The sequence below is a fragment of the Calonectris borealis genome, chromosome 19, assembly GCF_964195595.1.
Source record: "Calonectris borealis chromosome 19, bCalBor7.hap1.2, whole genome shotgun sequence".
Classification (NCBI taxonomy): Eukaryota; Metazoa; Chordata; class Aves; order Procellariiformes; family Procellariidae; genus Calonectris; species Calonectris borealis.
The window spans coordinates 8589514-8613654 of record NC_134330.1 but is presented as its reverse complement, the minus strand read 5'-3'; the positions used below and the strand labels follow the sequence as shown (position 1 = coordinate 8613654).

Genomic DNA, 24141 nt, shown 5'->3' with positions numbered 1-24141 from the left:
TTATGTATAAAAGACAAGAGGTTAAGCAATGCTGCAGTGCCCAATGGACCATCTGGTGAACATTAGGATTGTCAATAAATCACAAAAGCACCAGTTCATCAAGAAAATTCCATTTCAAACCACTGACAGAAAAAAAAAAAAAGATGGGAAAAAAATCACAAAATTGGTATTTTCATCTTTTATAAAAACAGGAGCATTAAATAACTTTAATCTAATTTCAATTGTTTTATTGGTTCTCTTCTGATGACCACATGGCTTCACATACTGAATATTTAGCCCTTTGTCTTGCACACAAAAGCATTATGAAATAACTTGGTGCATCGTCACAGGAGAAGCTCATCTCTTTCCTCTTAGTCTTTCTCCTCACCATGGGTGATAACGTAACAGAGGTTCTTATAGTCAAGATTACCAGAGACATCTGGAGGGAAAGCAGCAAACATCTGGTTGATCTGCCAAGCAAGCAGGAGATAAGTGTTACAAACATAGGACTGTGGGACAGCAACATGTACTGCTTTTCATTTTCAACCCAGTTCAGCTCCCTTCTGCCTTGATCCGTTAACCAATATGGAAAATTTTTCCCTAGCTTCGGTAAAATTGAAATAGGAATTAGGACACAACTAGTTAATACAGTCCTGCTATAATCCCAACAAGTTCCCTGTCAAAAAGAGCTCTCCCTGAAATCCAGGTAAGCCCTGGCCAAATAATTTACTACAGTCTGCCCTCCAGTCTGTTCTTGCCGTGAACCAACTCCACTCAATCTCCTCTTCTGAAAATAAAGTCCCTCTAAATTCCTCCCAGCCAGCAGAACCCATGTTCAGTCTCACACAAACCACAAAGTCAGTACCTCATTTCAGAACTCATTTCAGATTTCAAACAAAATAACTCTCACAGAAATGGAAACCAGATCATAGTCCCACCCAAACCCACTTGAACTCTAGTAAATTCATTGCCCAGCTCACCATAGGAAAGAACAGCAAGAGATAGGCCACGCTTACACTTGGATGGAAGTCCAAAGAATCTGTTTGACTTTGATTTAGTTATGGAGCTATTCAGAAGAGATGCTTTGAATTGTTCCTAATTGCTAGAGCTGGCATCAACCTTCTCTCAGTCTGGATTTGAGCTGAATTCATGCATTTAAAAAGGGGCAAATACTTATTGCTGAATAGTAGCTGGAGATGGATTTCTATTCTGAATAAATCAGAAGGTCCTTACCTCTTCTTGACTGAACCGGTCTGCCTGTGTCATAAGCATTTCTTTGATGCTGTTCAAATAAAATGAAATAACCTGATTAAAGGGTGATAATGGCACATGACAATTCAGATGGCAAGATCCCTCCTGAAGTCGCATGAAAGAAAATCTGTGTGACCGCATAAATTAGAGCTGTTAATCCTTACATGATATTGTAAGAGATTTTCTGTGGGTACCCATCAGTGTCAATGCCTCGCTCTGCCAACTTATTTTGCTTTTGTGACATTTTATAGAGGTTTAAAATTGTTTAAGGTTATTACTCTAATTGAAATATAGCAATTTTGTATGCTTATCTTAACCTAAAACGGTAGGTTTTCTCACTTGCTGTTTAAAGTTTGGATCACTTAACAAAACCAAAAGACAGAATATTTTCTGTAAAATCTGAGGATGAAAGGAACAGAGCATGAAATGAGAAAGAGGACTTGAAAGAGAACTCCAACAGCTATTCCAAATCATCATCTGAGAATCCCCTTATTTGCATGCAGTCGTTCCCAGAGGAGACTGTGAAACTGCATGAGACCTGTTGTATTTCACGGTACAATGTCTTGATCTGGAGTTACAGCACTGTAACAAGGAGCTTATCCCACACACAATCTGCATCCTATGCAATGACATCAAAGAGAGTATTTTTGGGACAGACCCTCAGCTAATTTACCCTCTGTTTTCAAACCCATTGTGGGAAGTCAGTTGAGCATGTAATTTTTTTACCTAAGTTTATAGGTGAACAGAAAAGCCAGGAAGAATAATTACTGTTTCTAGTCTAACCCCTTTAGATAAAACGTCTTTATATTTCACCCAGTTACTCATGTGCTGAGGGCAGTACATGCACAATGTGCTAGAACTTCCACCAGTATGAACTCAGTTATACCACATAAACATCCCTTTCACTTGCACTAATAATTTCCCCTCATGTAGAAGAATTCCTATATTAATCTCAAAGAGTTTGCATTCACACTGAAGAGGCAGACTTGTCTCCTTTTGTTACTACCAAAGGTATTTATACATTATCAGGATTTTTTCTAGATCAGTAAAACAGACTATAAACCTGTGATAACAGATGAGCAGTCTGTTGTACAAAAACAAAAGCTGAAATAAGTATAGAAATCTGTTTTAGTTTGTGGATTTGAAAAAAGACTGGTTTTTTGAAGAATTTGTTGTGGGCGAGTGAGAGCAATAGCTTTTCTGGAAACAGCCCTTTCTGCTTTTTAAAGTGAGTATTTATTTCTGCTTTTTAAAGTGAATATTTAAAACTAACTATTTATAATAGAAATCATGCCTGCACAGGAACATTTCCATATGAGCAAAATTCACCTAATGTGGATGCAGATGTTCAGGCAAAATAGTAAAGCTTCCCTTTCTGCTCCCATATACCATGCATCTCGAGCGAAAAAAGTCACACAGATAGAAGTATAGTTTTGATGGCAGAGCTACAACTGTACTTCCTCATATCTCTGACACACATATTTTTTTCCACTAAAAGGCTACAACAAAAACATATCCCAATTTGCATAAGAGGCATATACACTTCTGAATCTCTTTCTTGTTGATGTGAAGTGCTCATTTGGAAGGACAGAAAGGGAAAACTGAAAAAAGAAGTTTCTGAGTGATGGATAAGGTTCTTACGCACAAGGACAAGAGTGAAAATATCCATGCAAGTTTTGGGAAATACTCTGAGGTCAAAGACAGAGCTTAAGCTGTTGTATATATTTTTTCTGCATGACTTTACCATTCTCTTTACTTAGCAAAGTCTTTCTTCATCTCTTTCTCTCATATTGCTGTTTCTGTTTTGTTATCCTGGCAGTTTGTTATGTGACTGCATTTTTTGAAGTGGAATTCTCAAATGATCACTGGGTGCAAGAGTGGAGTGATCATAATCATCAACATAAATTGATTATTGCATATATGTGCACTGGGGCAAACAGCATTAGCAAATGTAAATAGGAAGCGTGATACAGGAAGGTGCTTGGTGAATAGAAGGAAGCACTTACAGCAATTTTGTCAGAAGTCACAAATAAACTTCATTACAAACAGGACTGAATTAAAAAGAGATCTGGGCACTATGTGTCTTCTATTCACATGCTTAAAGTATTTAGGGGAAAAGAAAAGATCAAATATCTAATTATAATCTTCTGATGCACAGCCCAGTAGGCTCTGGCACACTCATAAGGAAGAGGGACTGAGTTAAGGATCTATGCATATTTTCCATTATTTATTTTATAGGGAAACGAACACTCACAAGTTCCAAAGCTAGAGATTATGCACTTTTTTCTTTGTCTATATTGTTGTCTTTTTTAAAGACTATTTGCTTCTCAAAAAAAAAAAAAATCAAAGTCTTCTGGGCAAAAAAAAAATCCATTTGCCTTGACATAGGAGTCTAAATGTTATCTCTTGTCCTGGCTGACATCAGTTCCTTCTACAGTTATAAATACTTTGTTGCATTCTTATATTTTCAAAACCTTTTTTTAAATTATCTGTGCAATCTCTGGGATATTTTGGTTTTCCACTGGGTTTGCCCTTTCTACAGTGCTCTCTTGGAGAAAACCAGGTGAATTGAAATGAGCAGCGCTCTACAAATATGATGAGAAACATCACTAGCTCAGCCAAACTAATCTCCAAATGTCCAGAATGCGTGTAAACTCCCTGAGTCCATTTTCATCTGGTACAAATCTGAAAAGTTTTGTTGGCATCAGCATGAGACACAGTTGATGTTGGCCTGACTCACTTTGTTCGATGAATGGCATTTAGGGCTGAATCATCGAACCTTTCCAAAAGCTATGCCAGTTTACACCAGCTGTGAATCTGACCTAAAGCATTTTCTCTTTTTGACATCATGCTATAGGAAGGATTTTATGCGTGGTATAATGATGCAGACAAACAAAGTCTGTCATTGAATTTGGAAGTAAGTTATAAACTCCTGGAGCTTCTGGAAAGGTTAGAAGACTCCAACCCAGCTACCATCAGATGGACTAAGTGAGTCATTTCCAGACTAGAGGTGAAGACACGCAGAGGGAAGAGACATAAAAATCCCCAGAAGGATGTTAACTCCATGAACATAAAAAGAAGTTCTGATTAAAAGGTCAACATGGCTGGTTTTGGAGAGAAACATTCCAGGATTTTTTAATATGGAGAAATATTATTTATTAACATTAACTGTCATATTGAAATGGCTGTATGAGCCAACATAAAAATTATTTCAAAACCTTCAAATGTCTAAATTTTGGAAGCATATGAATAGAACTTAAACCTCAAAGACATTCACGGAATTGATTTAATGGTTTGTTCTGTAATGATCAACATTACCCTCGGGTCTAATAAGTAAACATTATGCTCTGTTGTGGTGATGAACTAAAACAATTGTCTAATGTTAGCAGTGCAGCGGGGGTGGGGACAAGGTTGACATTTTCCATCAAGGAAAAATAAAAGTATTTCTCTCTCATCTTAATTTTGGAGTGTGATACTACATTCCTAATTTGCCCCAAACTCCAACTGGCTTCCAGCATCCAAGGAATGTAGAACTGGACACAGGGTGGCAAGCTTCAGATTTTGCATGCAGTATATTGTTACAGATAGTGGTGGGAAATATAACATTTCATGGGTTTTGTATTATCAGAAGGTTGAATTTCATGGTTGTGATTTCACTACCGTGTGTTCTGGCCTATTTGGCAATAGGCTACATTTTATTCTGATTGTTTGAGTCACTTCTGATGTATTTCTCTGACTGTTCTTCCCAAGCTGTTTGGATAATGTTAACCCCAAAACAATCAGGATGATTGTTAACCCTCTGTTCCTTCTGATTGTTTGCTACATCCACTTGTGTTTTAATTATTTTGGAAGTTCTTTAGCGAAAAGACTGTCTCTCTGCTTTTATTTTGCATATTGCTTACCATAATAGGACTCTCATACCCACTGGGAATTAAGTGCCACTGTCATAGAAAAGCATATTGGTAACAGAGGGAAAAATTGTACGTGAATTTTGTATTTTCAACTAACTTTCATGAGACATCAATAATTGCAGATAATGTCATGGAAAACTTCACCTCAGAGGTTCTGGTAAAAGGTTTAGTCTTCATTTACCATATCACAACATTACCAGAATTCCTTGATGCAAATACAATTTTATAACTCATGGATCCCTAATAAACTTCCTATACATATTATGCTTTATAAAATCTACCTGAAATGGCTACTGCAGTAGAAGTATAGACCCCAAATTCACCAAGGAATTTAAACATATGTATAAATCTAGGCACATAAAGCATTTCACCAGAGCCATAGGTCAGACCTCCTCATCCACTGCCCTGATTTGATATCATTTATCTCATTTACCTGAAGGCCTGCTCACACTGTTCTGGCAGCGCAATGAGGATTTACGTTTGTGCAATCAGCACTTAAAGTCCTTTTACCCTGCTTTGTTGGTGTAACAGGTTATGAATACAAATTAGGTCTTGCCTTCTTATCTAAAAAATAACCGTATTGACAATAATTGCCATATTATTAATAGTATTATTTGGTTTGGCTCCCACCATATCTAGTGGAAATTTACAGCAAATTATTGTCTAGAAGCAGAAGGCTCAAACAGTAAACACATAACAAGGAAAATGTCCTCACTAAAAACATGTCCCGGAGTTAATTAAATTGATCACTTTTTTTAAAAGGAGACTAGGTTTCCCGTTTTAGTCAAGCACTCCAAGAGTTAGGCACCAGACATTCATTTTAATTTTACATATGGACTTAATCTACGAAGAGTCATGTGTTGATTTATATCCAGACCTTCAAAAAAGGCTATCTAATGGCCTACATGTGATTATATTTCCATTGCCTCTTGCAATGTCTGAAGACAACAACATCTCTTTTTGGTATACAAATACATTCATACAGTAGTCCAGTCTTTTAACTCTGGCTTACAAAGCTAAATGTTTCTCTGCCTGACATTTCCTCTGTCTCTTAAAATACTGTGAAAAATATAGCTTTTAAACAGTTCTTTAAACCTGTGCTGCTATTATTATTATTATTATTATTATTATTATTATTATTATTATTATTATTATTATATTTGAAATAAACTTACTAGTCTGCCTTTATGTGGCCTTTTCCTTCTGGGTCGAAAATCTTAAAAGCATTCAGAATGGTTTCTTCTGGGTCCGTGCCTAAAATTAATGAAATATAATTTAGAAGCCTGGATGTATTTCTATAGCTGCCGAATACTTGCTAAGTAATTGCATTCACTTGAAAACAGTGCAAAATGGAGAATTCTGCAGTTGTAGGTTTGAAGACAAAGGTTCCTTATGTCGGCAGCATTTGTCATGTCAGATAAACAATAGAGGTGAATAGTTCAATGCTCAGAAGCTTAAAAATAATAACTCATATCTATTCTATGTCTGCAGGAGAGAAAACTTCCAGGAACTGGTCTCCAATATCAGTACCCAGAGGATTAGTGGCTTTCAGAAATGAAAATATAACAAACTGTTTCCATCACTGGCTTCCTTTAATCTTGTACTGTATGTTCCTTGTAAAAACATTTTTTGATGTTACTTGTTCTTCACTATATAGAGAAGAGGTTATTTCCCTCACTAAAGGAAATAGAGCTCATCATAAAATCAGAATGTCAATGGAATGCAATGGAAACAGGATGATCAATGTAAAATGGTGATTTGCACTTATGTTCTGTAGTGCACTTCCACTTAAGTATCTCTTCATTACGTGTTACTTATAGAAACAGGGTGGTTTAAAGCACTAGACTCCAAGATTTTGCTTCTGCTCTTAGCTGGGCCACAGACTTTTGGTATGACTTTAATTTCCCTGCTCCTCTGTTCCCAGCAGTAAAATGATAGTAATAGTCTTCCTTTTCTTCCATCCTTTATCTGTCCCATCTATTTAGACTGGAAAAAATTTGGGTCAGGGACTAGCTTTCACAGTGCCTTAATCTTGGCTGGGGTTTCTGACTATTCTGTAGCACTGCAGATTCTGAGTATACTCACTTAGAGCCAGTTTCAACCCCCACCAAAGGATATGCTATATACTCTGTTTCTGACTATTCCCCAGTATTTCAAAATGTTACGGTAGTATATATAATACAAATCATTATTTATAACTGTAGGAAACCAAGTTTACAAGCAGGTGGACTGACCTATGGACAAATGAAGCTGCTTGGGATGCTGAAATGTTGAAAGCGTGATTAAAAAAAGGCAATAACACGAAGAATTGCCGTTTCAAAGTTTGTTTCAAAGTTTGGCAGAGATAGAACCAGAATAGAAGCCAGTCAAGGTTCCCTGCTCTAATGACTACATACACTACTGATGGCATCTTAGTTTTCTTTGTTTAAAAGGTTCCACAAGGATTAGTAGTAGTATCTTAGTGGATATAATAGTGAATAAACCTAAGGCTATACAGCCTCCTTCTTGTCACATACTGGCCATGTATATTTTTTTGCCAGGCTGTAAGCAATGTATTCAAACTGCAATGAATAGATCATCAATACAAAGAGCATTGGTATTTAATGATGTTTTGATTGTCCCATGAAGAGAAACGTCTCCCAGCTCTGAAGAAAGGTCTGCATTTTAAGTAGTCACCACTGTGTGGGGGATTTTTTTTCCTTACTGTGTTTTACATTTTCTACTCTGTCATATCCTTGGACTTTGGCTTTGAAGAGAAGCAATGCAGCAGGCATTCTTTATTGATTAGCTGGTAAATAAAGTGGTTTCTTTGATGTGCGGCATCTCTGTTTTCTGTACAAATTGTATTATTCTGACTCCCTGTAGAAACAGCTCCATGTGGTTGGCATTAACATAAACCGAGTTTTGTTAGCTGTTCATCTGGCATCATAATCTCAATATACAAAGCTAAAGCTCGTCCCAAAAATCCCAGCTTCCCCTTTATGACAGAAATCAATTATAGCACAACAAATTTTACTTAGAAAGCACCTTTCACCAAATTCTCTGAGTGGTACTTAGCTAATAAAGAGTGTTGCAAAATTGCCATATCCACTTCCTCTAGCCCTTTCTCCCTTTCTAATTGCACTACAAAGGCTCTTCATCCCAATTAGTTTTGATTGGGAATGTGCAGTCTTTTGGCTCTGCTTCCTTTGCATGACAAACCCAACCAGAAGGGCATGACAAGCACAGCTGTGATTTTCCCTTCACCAAATGGAAATTAAAATAACCCTCCTCCTCTGCTGGTAGCCAACAGGAAACCTGCAGACAAGAGGGGTACGCTTTACCATTCACCTTCCTGTGCTGGCTCTGGTTTTAGGCCACACATTGGCAGGGCCAGACTCTTTGCCAGCTTCAGCAATCTGAAGAGGGAAGGGGGAAGAGGGGAAAGGAAGAAGAGCTCATTTCCATGCTCTGTGTGATCACAAGCATCACAAATAGACAGGAATGGGTAGCAGGGCACCCCACAAGAAATACTCACATATCCCAGAAGGAAGATTATGGAGAAGGGCACTACCTACTCTGCAAGGTGACATCTGGAATGTAAAGGTGGAGGTACCACTGTGATCAAGACAGATCGATGTCTGGGTAATAAAATCCCCTCCTCAGTGTCAGTCTACAGCCTTCTCCATCATGTCTTACGCTTCCCAGACTTGCTGTGTTCCTTAGCAATAGTGTATTTCTTTGAGGACTAGCTACATTAATTCTTTCTTTCAGACCTCTCTATTTTCTATTCTAAGTGTAGAAAGCCCTTCACTGAAATTGTGCTCAGTAATGTAACGCCAGAGTCCAGCAGCAATACAATAAATGTTTTTAAGAAGATGGGATCAGACTTTTCCATTTTTCTGTTCGTTAGTTATTTTAACAAACTTCTGGAATGTGCTTGGCTAAGGCCAACCTTGTTTTGAAGGTCAAGGCTTTCACCTTTCTCTAATGCATATAGGAAGATGACTAGAGGTTTCTCTTGGCCTCATACTCCCTCTTGCAGTTTCTAGCCACTAACAGTGTAAGAGATATGACTACATTACTAGCTCCCATAACAAATTTAGTACCCACAGTTTCTGAACTCCCTACAGTGATCCCTATATATTCTGTGGCAACGGGCAAAATCCCTCTCCCTTATTATTGTAAATCCACTGAGATTAAATTATTTCAATTTGTCCACTCGATTAAGAGTTATTCAGCGAAATCTTCATCCAATGGCAAAATCACTATTGACCTCAAGTGAAACCAAGGCTGGCCTGTGGGTTACAACTAATATAGAAAATGAGGGAAGGCCATGTTGCTTCTTCATGCCCTATAACTGCAAGGATGATGTAGAGGTCACATTTGCATAATGAGCCAAAGGAGTGCAGAAAGTTTTTTTGTAGAAATACTGAAAATACTTTTAAACCAGCTAACACTGGGACTGATACCACTATAGCATGAGCAACAGGAACATACTGACGGTAAGTAACTCATCTGCACTGTGCTCCAGGCTGCCATGATTTCATTACTTTCTGGACCTCAACTTAGCACTTTCATGTTAGCTTATGTAAGATGAAATCACACCTTTGAATTGTCCTCTGGACCGTCCCTTAGCCTTTTCATACTTCAGCTCTGCCTGCAAAAATGGAGATCACTCCTTGCCTTTAAGCATTGTTCTGTGGATACATTATTATAACTTGCAAGGTGCCGAGATATTTCAGTGCTGAGGATCTTTGACAGATACCTCTCCAACCCCCCAAAGGTACTTACCTTTCAGCTTTTCCCCAAACATAGTAAGGAAGACAGTGAAGTTAATAGGACCTGGCGCCTCCTTCACCATGTCTTCAAGCTCTTCATTCTTGACATTCAGACGACCTGCAGCAGAGATCATTTTTCATAATAAATCACAAATTGTGTTTCAAAAAACGATTCCCATTCATCTCCTCCCACTAGGGAGCTCAGGGCTCTGTGCAACTTTGCTAATAACATGGTAGGACACAACTCCAGAATACCCTAGTGTAAAAAAAAATTGGCAGAGCTGGCTCTAAAATCAAAGGGTGACTGAAGGAGTAAGAAGGATAAATAAGATGGACGTGGCCAGCAGTGGACGAAAGAAGGGGCACTTCCAAATAAATTCTTTTTCTTTTTCTTTTTTGTTTTTTTTTACCTCAGGCCCCACAGATATTAATATAGCAGAGTTCAAAGTGGCTGAAGTGAATCCAAGGTCTCAGTCTTTGCTCTCTTACATATCGAGATGCCTTTCTGAGTAGAGGGCAGATGGATGAGTTGAATAGTCGTAGCCCTCCCCCATCCTTGTGTAGTCCTGTCCCTTCCCCATCCTTGTGCAGTCCTATTGATGAGAATTTAGACCCTGGCAACCCTACTCGAGTGGTAATTTGCTGTGACTGTACTTTATAGGCATTGAAGGGCTTCGCTGAACAGGAAAGGTACCAGAACTTGGCCTTAAGAAGTAAATATTTCAGGGTTACAGTAGCTACAGGCCAAAGTTTTCAAACCTCATTGTCACAATAAAGAGTTCAGGAGCTTCTGCTCTTTGCACTGACTCTGCTGGCGTCTGATTCCACCCCAGGGAGCACTAAAGATTCTTATCAAACTCTTTTTAATAAGATCCAGATGGCAAAAGCCCAAATGCCTACATCACTGTTCAAGCCTCAAATGTTGCAACAAGGATACAATTCCAGGTTTGGGATCATGAACATTTTGATTTTTCCTTTCCTTGGGAAGGTTTTCTTTAATCTGCTTGATATTATCAGGATTGTGATGTGCATGGAATGGACAATACCTAATCTCATGACATGCACATTCCACCCCGCATAAACGCACAACAGCACAGAACCTCACATGAAGTCTTCCTACTTTTGTGTGGGCAGAGGGGCAGCTAGTCCATGACAACAACATTAATTGGTAGATATTGCATGGCTCCTAGATGAAAAAGGTGCAGCCTGTGAAGCCTGGATTCAGAGGCAAATCAGAAATGCCTGGCATGGATCCCTGCTTGGGTGGGCTTTTTATGAAATAGTTGCAGGGGAGGGATCAGTGCCTTTGGAGAGTTGCCAGCTGCACAGCTCTGTTGCACCCGCCAGTGAGTCCCAGAGAGACCTTCGTTTCGCTGCTGAAAGAGGCTGCTCAGGAGACTTTCCAGCTGGAGCTATGTAGAAAGATAACAACTACCATAAAGGAGGAAGATCAAACTGAACAGGTTTCCTTTTACCTCCTATGTATCGCATTACTTCCCTCACTGTAACTGTAATACAAACTTTTCTTCTGTGCTTGAAATTTAAACTGCATTTCTTTTAAGTATTTAATTATTACTACCAGTTTACCTAGTGCAGCAAATGTGTCTCTCAAGTCTGCTTTGTCAATAAAGCCGTCCCTGTTCTGATCCATGATGGTAAAAGCCTGTTGGAAAAAAAAGGAAAATGTATTGCCATTGCCATATTGCACTGGACAGTGCTACAATCGCACATACCCGTCCAGGGGGATATTATATGCATGCTGTAAAGAAGAATATTTAACTTCCTTTGATTCATCCACATCATGCCACATCATTGCACTTTGTTCACTTTCAACACATTACTGTATCTTGGCAAGGGGCTTAATTAAACCCACCCAAACTACTTCTTACTAAATTAATGCTCAGTGCAGTGTGTAGCTGGGCTGAAGCCAATGCTGGCAGCTCCAGCCATTCAGGCCTTAACCCATAAAAGTTTGAATTAGGGAGGCTTTAGCTAGGGAGAATTTAATCAGTGGTTACTCTGTGTGTTTTGTACCTTTCCCTTACCTCATTTCTTTGTGCAGCTATCATATTCTGTAAAACATTTAATTACTGTAGATCAAGCTGAAGTCAATTTCTTCTGGGCCTCAAAATGATGCTTCATACAGAGATAGCTGAATTTTCAAAAGTACAGAGAAATGTAGATTTCATAGTATTATTTATTAAAAGTTTGTTTCCCTTTCCAATAAACTGTATCCTTCAGACTGTACTCTGTGCTCTGACTGACCTTGATGTGTTGACCTTAAATACTTCTTGTCAGGCAAAATTTAACTTTTGATAGAAAAAACCCAGTTATTTTTCTATTTTCAGCCAACACAAAATTTATGTACTCCACCCATTATTTACCAAGCCAGCTAACTACCTACCTATTTGCATGTCTGTCTATTCGCTGCCATCACACTTTTAATGTTTCATTGATTTTGAAAGATTTTAGTCCCCTGGCCATACTATGGGGAATATTAGTAGAACCAGGCACGTCTCTGAAGGTGGTTATCTGTCTGACATGCACATCAATATGAGAGTGTATCTTTACAATGACCAGGAATTATTCTTACTTATTATTATGAAAGACAACGTTCTCCTGAGAAGACAGCTAGTCCATTGCAGCTACAGTAACTTGCAGAGTTTTAAAGTCTACTCCTCTACTGGGTGCACTTCGTTTCATGATCATATTATATCAACATATCTTCATGTAGTTTTACCTCCAGTTTCTTACAAAGCCCCACTGCTCACATTCCAGTTTGCCCATGTGATTACTTGCAGCCTGCGTGTTCATAACCCTTCATTTACCTGCCAAACCATCACCTAATAAAAAATTAAGCCCAACTCTTCAGAGCTGCTTTCCCTCCTTTTAGAGGGGCTTGCTTTAAATGGTGATCCCCACAATCTGGAGGCAAAACAGAAGATAATATGAAGAGCAAAGCAGAGCCCAGCAAGCTCACAGAAGACAGGAAGAGCCTTAGGTATGTATTGTAATGTGTGAACTTAAAATAACATAGTAACAGCAATGCCGAAACATTTTCCGGTGAGCTGGTTGAAATCTCTAGATAAAAATGTTCTGATCAAAACCAGCTTTTCAGAAATACTTGTCCCAAGTATGCCGTCTTTAAACACAATGTGGTCTTGGTTTTCACTGGACCACTCCACTGCCTCATGCTTTTGCCATTATTCTGCCATCATCCTCCCAGAAATGCTCCTAGTATTATCTTATTTAGAGTAGATAAAATATAGCATTCTGACCAGTTTTTCTTTTCATTGGTAGTCCTTGGAGAAAATAAAACTGGAGGTTCATAGGATACGGAGAAGAGTTGGGAGAAGAGTGTTAAGCATGTTCCTATCAACTGTGGGGAAGAGGTTAGTGGTTTCAATTTATTTACCTGGGCCATATTCACAATCCTTTGCATGCATTTTTAGTCTCATTCACCACTGAGCTTTACTGGTGGGAATCCTCATGAAAAGTAAAGTTGAAAGCCATATGCACAAAATGAAACAGTAGCTATCTATCACGTTGGAAATTGCTTTGGAGATGTGAGTTAGCAAAAAATGGGGAAAAAATGAATAATTTAAAATGACAAACCAGTACAAAATATGACGGCCTCACAGACATCTAGAATGTCCACTCAGAAAAAGAGCATAAACTCATCAAAAAAATTATCTGTCTTTAATATGCTTCAGCTTTTACGCCAGCCCGTTAGATTTACCTCCTCACAGGTAACTGGTCAAAGAATCTACAATGCATGGTAACACCAAATTCTTTGGGAGCTAAAAGAAGCTTACTTAGTTAATCTCAACATGTTGCTTTGTTTTATTAGCATTTATGGAGAAAGTCGGCTGAGGGCTTCTTGGTATTTTTGTTTCTAGTTTGTGGGCAGTATTAGAAGGGCACAGAAGAATATTTTCTATTGCTATTGTGGAACAGTCCACTAATTAAAGCCCTGGTTCAATGAGACATCTCTATTCAGGATAATACTTGAGCTAGTAAGACTATTCTTATTTAAAATACCACTTAAGCTTAACTTCAAACATGTGCTCAAGTGTTTTCCTGAATCAGGGCTAAAGTGGATGAGATGATAATTTTCCTTTATTTTGGGGTGGGGGCTTGGGGGCTTTTCCAGTAAGTCTAGAACTTGAAACAGGAGAGTGAGGGAGGGGCAGAAAGAAGGAAAGAATGAAAGAAAGAATAAAGGAAAGAACAAACAAACAGACAAGGAAAATGATATACCAGCCAAAACCACAGAGATGATTCAGAAAACTACTGTGTGTTCTATTAAAGCAGATGGAGAATTGAATAAGGATTACAAACAAAACCTATGTTATTCATTAGCAATAACAGGAGACTATAGAGAACAGCAGAATAGTGACCAACCTCTTTGAACTCCTGGATCTGGGTTTGTTCAAACATAGAGAATACATTGGAACCACCTTCTATCTTCTTCTTTGCCTTTTTTGGAGCCTGTAATACAAGTCAGAAGATCAAATATATATTACTTTTTCTGTTAAGCACCCATGAAAACAAATTCCATCTTTAACAGAAGGTAAAATATATACAGTCAAGTAATACAAGAGGATTGTATTTTGTTATGACAAGGTTTTTAATTCAATCTTTTTTATATATATATATAAAAAAAAAAAAAAAGGATAAAAAATGCTGCTTTAATAACAGATGAATCTCTCACTGAGGCTTTTTGCCGTTCCGTTGCTCTGGCCTGGAACCTGACAGCTCAGATAAACAAGGACAGCTTGTCACTGTGCTGCCTTAAAAAAGGTGAGGGACCCAAAGTGTGACTCTGAATATCACAGCTGGTTCACTGCTTGTTTCCTCAAGGAACTGTCTGTTCCATGGGTAGAGTCACCTATCCCAGACCATTTGACGCAGGAGACTACTCCCCCTTCTGCACTGGTTTTCAGAGCTCTGTACTACAGGAGGAGTGATGTAAGTTTATAATCTCACTTGGAGATGAAAGCTAAAATTCCCAACCTGCTGTTCTCAAGAAATACAAACAATTCAGGTAAGTGGCTACGGGTACTCCTTCTTCCCAGTTCCCATACAGGGACAGGCAGCCAGACTCAAAATGAGGCCCTTCATGAAGACTCCGTTCAGGAACTATAAAGGGAAATTTTATCAGTTCCTACTCACATAGAAATGTTTAGAAGTCTGCTCTGTCTGGATCAACACTGACTGAAGAGATTCTTCCTATGTAGGACACCTACACTTGGAGGACAGTCTCTATTCTTGCACCAACCTACATTGCCTTACTAGCCCATATAATTTTAATATTCAGTATAGTAATCTTAAATAAAAGGGCGGGCCTGTTTTTATCACTGTTCTCTGAGACAGAGAAAGATTGGGGAAAGAGCTACAACGATATCTAAGAATCTAATGCTCACTAAAAATCAGTCAGAACTAGACTTCATTATATATCTTTGAATAAGGGCCCAACCTTGCCTAAGACAATACAGTTCTTGTTCTGCAGTAAAGAATAAAATCTGTGATTCCTAAAGATTACAGAAATGTTTTAACCACAGCATTATCCTTACTTGGGGCAGGATAATGAGCTACATTGCCTTTTGAGTTCCCTTCCAGACAGATTATTTTTTTCTTTATCATTTTTACTTTTAAACTTCATCATCATAGTCCCACCTGGTTCTCATGTCATGGAAAATTAGTCTTACTTAGTTTGGGCTATTCTGCATGAAACAGAAGGCAACTTTGACTGTCTCTTTTCATCAAAATAAAAAAGCCTATGAAAGTTCAAATTCAATACTGATTTCAAATATCCTGAGGAGCAAAGCAGCTCAACGAAATATTCCCACTTGACTCTGTTTGAAGTATACATTGTCTGATCAATTTAATTTGCTAGGCTGATTTCCGTACTTAGCCACCCTGTTTTAGATCCCAGGTTGGAAATTAGGGCTATGGTAGACACTCACCCACACACCCGCACTCCAGACCTGTAAAGCTCCAATCTGCTAATGCAAAGCATTAAAATCTGGAAATAGGAATGGAAATTAAAAGAAAAATGTATTTGTAGTGAGGATAAAAATAAGGATAGAATGCCACCACAGGCTTGGGGAAAAAAGTGAATAAGTGGAATGTTTAATGAATGTAGAAATATTGATTTTGGAATAAACAGATTCCCTCCTCCTCCTCCACATGAAATAAGTGCTATTTTGAGCAGTAATGGGCAATCTTCCACGTAACGTGAGGTGCCTGGTGGAGATTTTCAGCAGTTCCAGATCGAATGGAAATATTAAGAACAATCCTACATATTTACATGTATTTGTTCCCTGAGGTAAAAAGAAAGCAGATGTTACCCAGCGGAATGCATCGCAAGCTGTCTGGGGGAACTGACCACAGGGCACAAGGCTGGCTTCAGCGTTTTTGGGTGGGGTAGTAGAACTGGTTCTCCTGTGCTCATGTAGCTGGTCTTTATGAAGACAAAACATGCTTTACCATTCTCATGCTCTGCTCTGCTGTGACCACATACAGCATCCATATTCAGCATGATAAATATTCCCCATTCTAGCAAACAATCTGCATCTTTTTAAGCTAGCACCACAATAGGTGCCCAAGGACAGTGGGCTCCAGCTCCAGGTTTTATTAACTTTCAATGCCAAACACTGGCAATGCCTCCATTATTCTTCAGTTTAATGGGTTCTCTGTGCTGTAAGGATTTAAGCAAGGATTGTAGCTATAAGAAAAGATCGGATAAACCTAAAAGCTGTGGCTCAGTATCTATTAGAAACAGACTAGCAACACAAAAAACACCCAAAAGTTTCTTTACGTTAGTGAAGTCCTATTCAAGGCAAAAAAGATTGAAGACTAGTTATCCAGAGAACAATCACCGTACCGGGGAAGTTCATCCTAGCATGATATTTGTTCAATGTTACTCTCTGGTTAGTCATCTCCAGGGATGATAAAGGAGATCAGTGCCCATGTCGCTCAATCTATCTTTAGTTTTCTGCTGAAGCTCTGGGTGTGGATCCTATTTATGATCTGCTCACTTGTGGAATGGGGCTGAGACACAGGGGCCAATGAACAGCTGTTGGATGGGAATGGCTTTCCATCACCAGTTTCAAGCTAAGTCTTTTGGCATCAAACATATAGAGCATCTTGGATTATCAGTCTCTTGTTATTTGAGTACGCAGTATTGGGAACGTAATTTATCTGCTCTGAAAGGCTAGGAAATTCGTAGTCACAAAAAGAAACTGCACCTTGATTTTGTGTGAATGGTGGGTAGGCAGGCGCTGTGAAGAGGAAGGCTGAGAGATAAGTAGGTGGAGCAGGCACAGAATACAGTACATTGTCACAGCTCCAGGAGAATAGAAATAGGTCTGTGCTGCTGTCTGACAACTCCAAACACTCCAGAATTTTTTAATGAATAGAATCAGGATTCTGACTCTGGAGTATCTCTCTGAAAGAATGGCATTGTAAAAAGAACAACACAGAACTGAGCAAACATACGGTTTCTAAACTGTCAAGGATTTAGTAGGTGACCTACAGAGGAGCAAGTGGGTGAGTGACACATCACTTCTGTCTGCCTTGATTTCCCCATTTGTAAAATGCAAAGTGTGCCGAGCTGCACTTTGCAAAGATAGCTGCTCTATCTGTGCAACATGTGCTTTGAGACTGACATACAAAACGTGCCAGATGAGAAACTGAAGAGCTGAGGGTCCCCTGGGCTCAGATTCCGAGGCCTCAATAGCACAGCAGTGGGAAGAATGTTGCAACAACTGAACAAGCCTATTAATATTCTTGCCTGAGTGTATTAATCATCCCATTGTGAAGAAAACAACACTTCACTTTAGAAGAGAAACCACAGGCTTGTCGCATATCATTCGTTTGTCTTACTAGTGTTAGCACTCTCTCAATTAGCCTGGATTTTAAAGGGTCTCTTTTTTTTTTTTTTTTTTGGTTTGGTTTTGGTTTGTTTTAGAAGCTTTAAATGAAAAAATGGAACCATACCAAAATCTGGTCCCAAGAAAACTCTGTTGAACCAGACATTTGCTTTGAGCTTAGTTTTCCTCACTGAGGTTCTTCTTTATATTTCTCCTCTCTGGCAGTGTCATGGAGCCAGAGAGAACACGAATAGTGCAGTGACACAGGCAGGCAGAAACAATGAGTGTGCACTGCCTTTGCCTCTCTGGATATAAGAATAGGGATTCATTTTTTATATATCGCAGAGGGGGGTGTATGTTCAAGTGAATCAGAGTGAAGAAATCTCTAATTTCAGGGTGACCTAAAAGAAAGGGGGACAGGGAATCAGTTTATATGCAAAGGAGGAAGGAGCTGAAAATACTTGGTTCTTACTTCAGAACATGAGGTGTTGTTTACCCTGATAAATTCATGACATCAGAGATACAAAGGAAGTGACACTGGATTATTGCAGAACTTTACCATCTCAGCCCCTCAATGGATTTTGCAGACAACCCAGAAAAGTATGGTAAAACAGACAAGTTGCTGCAAGATAAACAAAGGTACAGCTCCATAACTGGTGCTACTCCGCACTGACTGCTCAGGTGCACACTTCTACCCTTCAGTAAGTATGAAGTAACCAAGCTCTTACTTGGCATTTTCTGCAGAGCAAGAATGTCTCCACAGGCAGTCAGGCAAAATGGGCAGCACTCTGCCAGAAGCCACATTTTTGGTTTGTTTGGGGAGGTCAGTTCCCCCTTTGGTCCACCATACCTTAAAACACTCAGGAAATACTCTAAATAACTAAAGATGACACAGTTTGATATTCCTGACAGCCAAAGTTAAAACACAAGCAGGAACACTTCCCCACTCAGCAACTTTGTGTCGTCTTTTATAGTTTTTGCCAGAGAAGACACCAATGGATAAGCAGGTCTCCTGGGAGGGAGTCCTTCAGAGAAAAACAGCGGTGTACCCTATTAAAAGCCTGATTCTGTTGTCTTGTACCCTTATGTGTTCATTCAGCCCAGGGCAAACTAGACATAAGATACTACTAGCTTTAAATTGCACCATTTCACATTTTATACTTCCTTCCTCTGCAACTACATCCATGACTACAGAAAAGACAGAATCATCCATCATCTCGCTCAGATTCTGTCCCCTACTGTGATCCACAGTATGATGTTAACTCTGAGTTACTATTACTTTTTCATCCATCACACTCTCTCCTTGTTTTTCATCCACTCTGGGATCTCATTTGTGATGACATTTCCTGTCTTTGAATTTTTGTTATCATTGAATCCAGCTTCTGAATCCAAAGTTACATCTCAGGCCTGTCCAAGGGATTTTTGCAGCACTGGACAGTTGATTATTGTGTCACAAGTTTGCTCTGCTGAGATAATTTACACTGCATCTGCACCAAAGATCCCAGCTATGGACAAGCCACCCTTTTTTAGTGTGGTTTAGGTCCTTTTCATGGCAGGTGAGCAGCATAAGGCCAACCTGAGTGCATGCCTTTGAGGGAAGAGTCTAGAGGAGTAAGCAACATAAACTGCTCTAAGGGCACAATTTGCATTTCAAACAGGCAACAGCCTCAGATCATTCAAATAAAAACCCACGTTATCAGAACTGAGAAACAGAAGATTTTTTTATTACCTGCTCTGCACTGACAAACAGATCCCTCCCTTCTCATCCTCACTCCATTTTATATGTAGTTCCAGCCTCCCACACACCCACACAGACACGCACACCTTTGATCCCTGCTAGATACAAAAATCTGTTGGGCTGCATCCTCCTTGCTTCATACTCCCGTACACTAAAGCATTCTCCTCTGCCCCACATAAAATCCCTTCCCAATCACAGTCTCCTTTATTCTCTTGCACAGATATACACAGAGAATGTATTATCTCCCAAAACTTATCTCGGAACGGCAGATAACCTCTCCAACCGCAGACTGCTCAACCTCTATGACCCAAAATTCACCAACTGCTTTCCACACCCAACAAAATTTCTTGTCTGGCATATACATGTCCTCCTCCTTCATGTAAACAGATGAACAGTCCCTCTCTACCTACACAGTCCTCTATGCTCACAGACACACACATACGTACACATACATGCATGTGCAGATGCATACGCAAACACTTCAACAGTTAAACAACTGGCCACATTTTCAGCTAGTGAAATCAGCATTGCTCCACCGAGGTCAGGACTTGTTTCAGTACAGGTGGTACATTCCAGACAGTTAAGCAGGCTGCAAAACACATTTGATCAGAATGCAATCTATTTTTGGGTACACAGTTCCCTTCAGCATACAGAATTTGCTACAAGGTGTCACTCGAACTGAATAAACACAGGAATCTTTTGGGAATATGGAAAAGGCTTCCCTCTCCTTCCTTCCGCCTCTCTTCTTCCCTTCCTTCTCTCCATCAGCACAGAGCATGCGGAGAGACATCACAGACCCAACTTCACTGAAATTCCCTGGAATTAACGGAGAGCCGTAGACAGTTCTCAGAACTCCATTCCACAGCACTTGTGTGGTCTGCTCTTGTTAGAAAAATTATCTCCCTGAACCCTGCCTCTCTCACTCTCATCAGCCCTGTATGTCAGAGCCTAGTAGCACTGGCTGACTTGTAATTATTTTTTACTATGCTGCTTTGTCTGCACTAATCCTTTGAAAGTAGCTTTACTGCACATCTGAAATATTATGATGCTATAAAACCTCTGTAATATTTATAAATCCCTTAAGACATCATAAAGAGAGAAAAAAACCTCCCCACAGAGTTCATCTAGCATAATTACATATACATTTCCCTCTGATTAATAAAAAATGATCACTTCCTTATGTAAAGATATTCTTCAGCTTTCTTTCATTAAGGCTATTTTTTTCTTTCCATTTTAAATCTGTTTCATGTGTCCCTGTATAGTAAGGTACCTCAGAAGATATTTTCCCAAAACAAAAGGCACAATGAAAAGAACCACCACAGAGAATCAGCAGTTGAATGGGGAGTGAGGAGACAGAATAGTCTCTCACTATATTTTCACATATCCTAACTTAAGGAATTTTACTACAGAATGTCCTGAAATATCTTCAAACATCAAGCAGTGTGGTGTGTCATTGAACTAAATAGGAGGGAAGAAAACTGGTAAATGAAATTTAAAAAAAGAGGGGAAAAAGAAAACCTAAGACCCAGCACTTGCCCCCACCCCACAAAAGGGCTGGCTTAGACTTTAGTGAAGCTGATTAAAGGGAAACCTGTAAATCCACAACTGACGAGGCATAATCAGCACAAGGCACTGCTCACTTCTAAAACAGTGGTGAAAAACGTGATTAGTGGCTTGCGTGATACCATGAAACCACTGACACTGGTATTGCACTGACTGAAACTGGAACATAGGTTTGTGTGTGGATTTTAGAAATGACTTTGAATGTGGTTTTATCCTGCTCAGAACAGCATTTGGATCACATTCATCACCTGCTTAAATGGGATCAGGTTTGAACTAAGCTTTGAGAAAGCTTTTCGTATACAACTCCCTCTCCGGTGTTCTCCAGAATCAAATATTCCATAGCCCCAGGGAGTTACTGGGCAGCATTACTTTAAGGCAGCCTGAAGAAAAGGACCTGCAAAATGAGAAAAATAAGGAAAGAGAAAATCACCAGCTTTTTTTTTTAATATTGTTGTAGTCATTCCTCTGAATTTGCAGAAGACAAAGATAGAGCCTGATCTGCCCACTGCTCCCTAGGCAGGAGTTCTTGTTTGCTCCTGGGAATCACGTCAAGTGCACCTTTGGTGCAGAGGTGGCTATTGGAGTCCCAGAGCTAAAAGGCAAGAGTGAGCACGGCAAAGACAAGACACAGAAATCTCTGCAGTACTTCCTACTTCTCCCTGCAGTCTCAAGAGCAACACAGTTACAATTATAGAGATATCCCTTTCCCTCACTCCCCATCACACCATAGCAGACCTTAGCACTAATTAACACCATCCATGCCATCAATTGCTGCCCTAGCGTACTAGTCTTGGAAAGAGATGCACGAGCTCTTCCCTTCAGCAAGTGCATCTATGTTCCCTACCTTACTCATTTGTTAAACACATGCAGAAAAGTCCTTGGAAGTTCACAGCTTATTCTATGGGATATATCTTCATTCTGGATGCGATACTAAGTATGAGATTTCATGGGGTCCAGTGTGATCGTTACTGCTCTGTTTGAATTGTTAGGGTTAGAAAGAAATACAGACAGAGATAAACAGACAGACATGGGAAAGAATAAAACCTACCATACTGCTGCTGCTCCTTCCACCCCTTCTCTGCCAACTATTCAGCCAGCAAACACAATGCCAATTGTCTCTTTATATAGTGTCACCAAGGAATAAAAATATGCCTGTTCCAAGTTTAGACAATAGATGTAAGGTTGGAAAAGTGCAGTAATTGGATCCCAATACCATTCCAAGCATCTGTTCCATGCACGGCTTTTGCTTTCACAGAAATAATGCAGTAGATAAGTAGAGTAGGCAGTTGGGATACAATTGTACAGCACTCACAATAAGCTAGAGCTGAAGGGGCTTTCCCATGTACTTCTAAATAGTGAAGATAGGGCACGCACTAAAAAGATTTTAAGTGGACATGGCATCCTGAAAAAGCAGAAAGAGAAAATACAGGGGAAACTAGCAATAAATCCGGGCCACTGAGATCTCTGGTAGCTCCAGAGCCTGGTGCATGCATTCAGCTCCACAAAAATGACTGAGGTTCTGCATAGGTGCATCCATAACTGGGAGGTATGCTGGAAAAGCACTGCTCTGCAGATGGCAATAAAGTGACTCAGATCAGGTCTGTTTTCCCTGATCTATCACACATGCCTGAAGTCCAGGGGCCAGATCTCAAGCTACTGCAAATTGATGGAGAGTCATGGACTTCAAAGCAAGAAAAAAGGGATGTTACTAATGAATATGTTGTTAAGAGCAGGAGAAAACAGAAGGAAGCACAGGAACCACAAGGGCTCTGTCTCCTGGGGAATGCTCATGGACATTAATGCATACACATTCCATTCGATCCATAAATCATGTTTGGCATTATCACAATGGGCCAAAGCATTAATCAGTACAAAATGGCATAATTCCACAGACATGAAATCATATTTCCTAAAGGTCTAAAGTGTGTCTGTGAGAGTATCTATACAGGACAACCGGTGCATTAAAAACAGCAGCAACAATAGGTTTTTGAGAGACATACACTAGCATCTGGAATACTTGTCTACATCAATCACAGTAACCTTGAGTCACGAAAATGCTTAACCAATCAACTGAACTTTGAGACAGACGTACATCTAAGTATCTAGTTGAACAAGGACCTTGTTCTTTCTCCAGGTTCAGCCCCTTGCAGTGCTGTCATCTCTAATCTTAGATTTGACTGCATGCTCTTCAGGGCAAGGACTGTTTTAGCTGTTGTGAAGTACCTCGAACACCTACAGGGATAATTAAGTAATAAATAAGCATAATACAATTCATCTGGCTTTAGCGAAATTGTCACAGATACAAGTTGGAAGTTAGCCTAGAGTTCATCGTTCTGAATTCAGTGACATTATACCAATACCTAGTGTAACACAGCATAAAAATAAATCCCTCAGTCCATTCGCCTGCACCCGCCTGCTGGATAGCAGATCCAGGTTTGTATACTAGATTGAGTTTGGTAATCTGAAAAACTCGAAGTAAGGTTTTTGAGGAAAATCTTTCATAATTTCAAAGGTTCACTGTGATAAAGACTTAGCATGTTCACTGGGTTAGGTCCTGATTCGGCAAAGCTGTTAAGCCTCTGCTTAATTTTAAGGAAGGAATAGTCCCACTGAAATCAAAGTAATAGCTCACATACTTACATTTAAGAATACGGCTACTTGTTTTTCAGGATCAGTGCTCTAATCCTAACACGACAGCCAAATGAGCAGCAGCTTTGTCATTGAGTTCACTGGGCCCAGGATTCCATCCTGTGAATTTTGTGTCCTTCTTTGGAAGAATACTTATCTTTTCATCCAGCCATTTCATGAGTTTGTCCTAACAGCTCTGTTAACAGATGCTTTATACTGTTTCTTTGGGAGTTTTGTTTTCTCTTATCTAGTACATCATCATTCATCATTATTATCATCAATTTGCTCCTTAGTTTTCTAGCTTGATCTGCAGGCATTTTACAATAGTGCATGTATTTTCTACATTGATCTTTGTCTTTTCACAGCATTTCTATATTAAATGAATTCTTCCAAGCTGTTTTTAAATGACATGACATGTTAGGATAAAACCACAC

General features: G+C 39.4%; 1 protein-coding gene across 1 annotated transcript; it reads right to left on the bottom strand.

Annotated features, from left to right (window-relative positions):
- Positions 1–212: 212 nt before the first annotated feature.
- On the bottom strand, positions 213–22171 carry MYL10 (myosin light chain 10). The gene is made up of 7 exons (XM_075169115.1): positions 22128–22171; positions 14306–14392; positions 11489–11564; positions 9915–10019; positions 6317–6395; positions 1213–1261; positions 213–449 (listed from the first exon to the last, which is right to left on the bottom strand). Exons 1-7 carry the CDS (start codon positions 22128–22130, stop codon positions 351–353), a joined length of 498 nt encoding a protein of 165 aa, XP_075025216.1. The 5' UTR covers positions 22131–22171; the 3' UTR covers positions 213–350.
- Positions 22172–24141: the final 1970 nt, after the last annotated feature.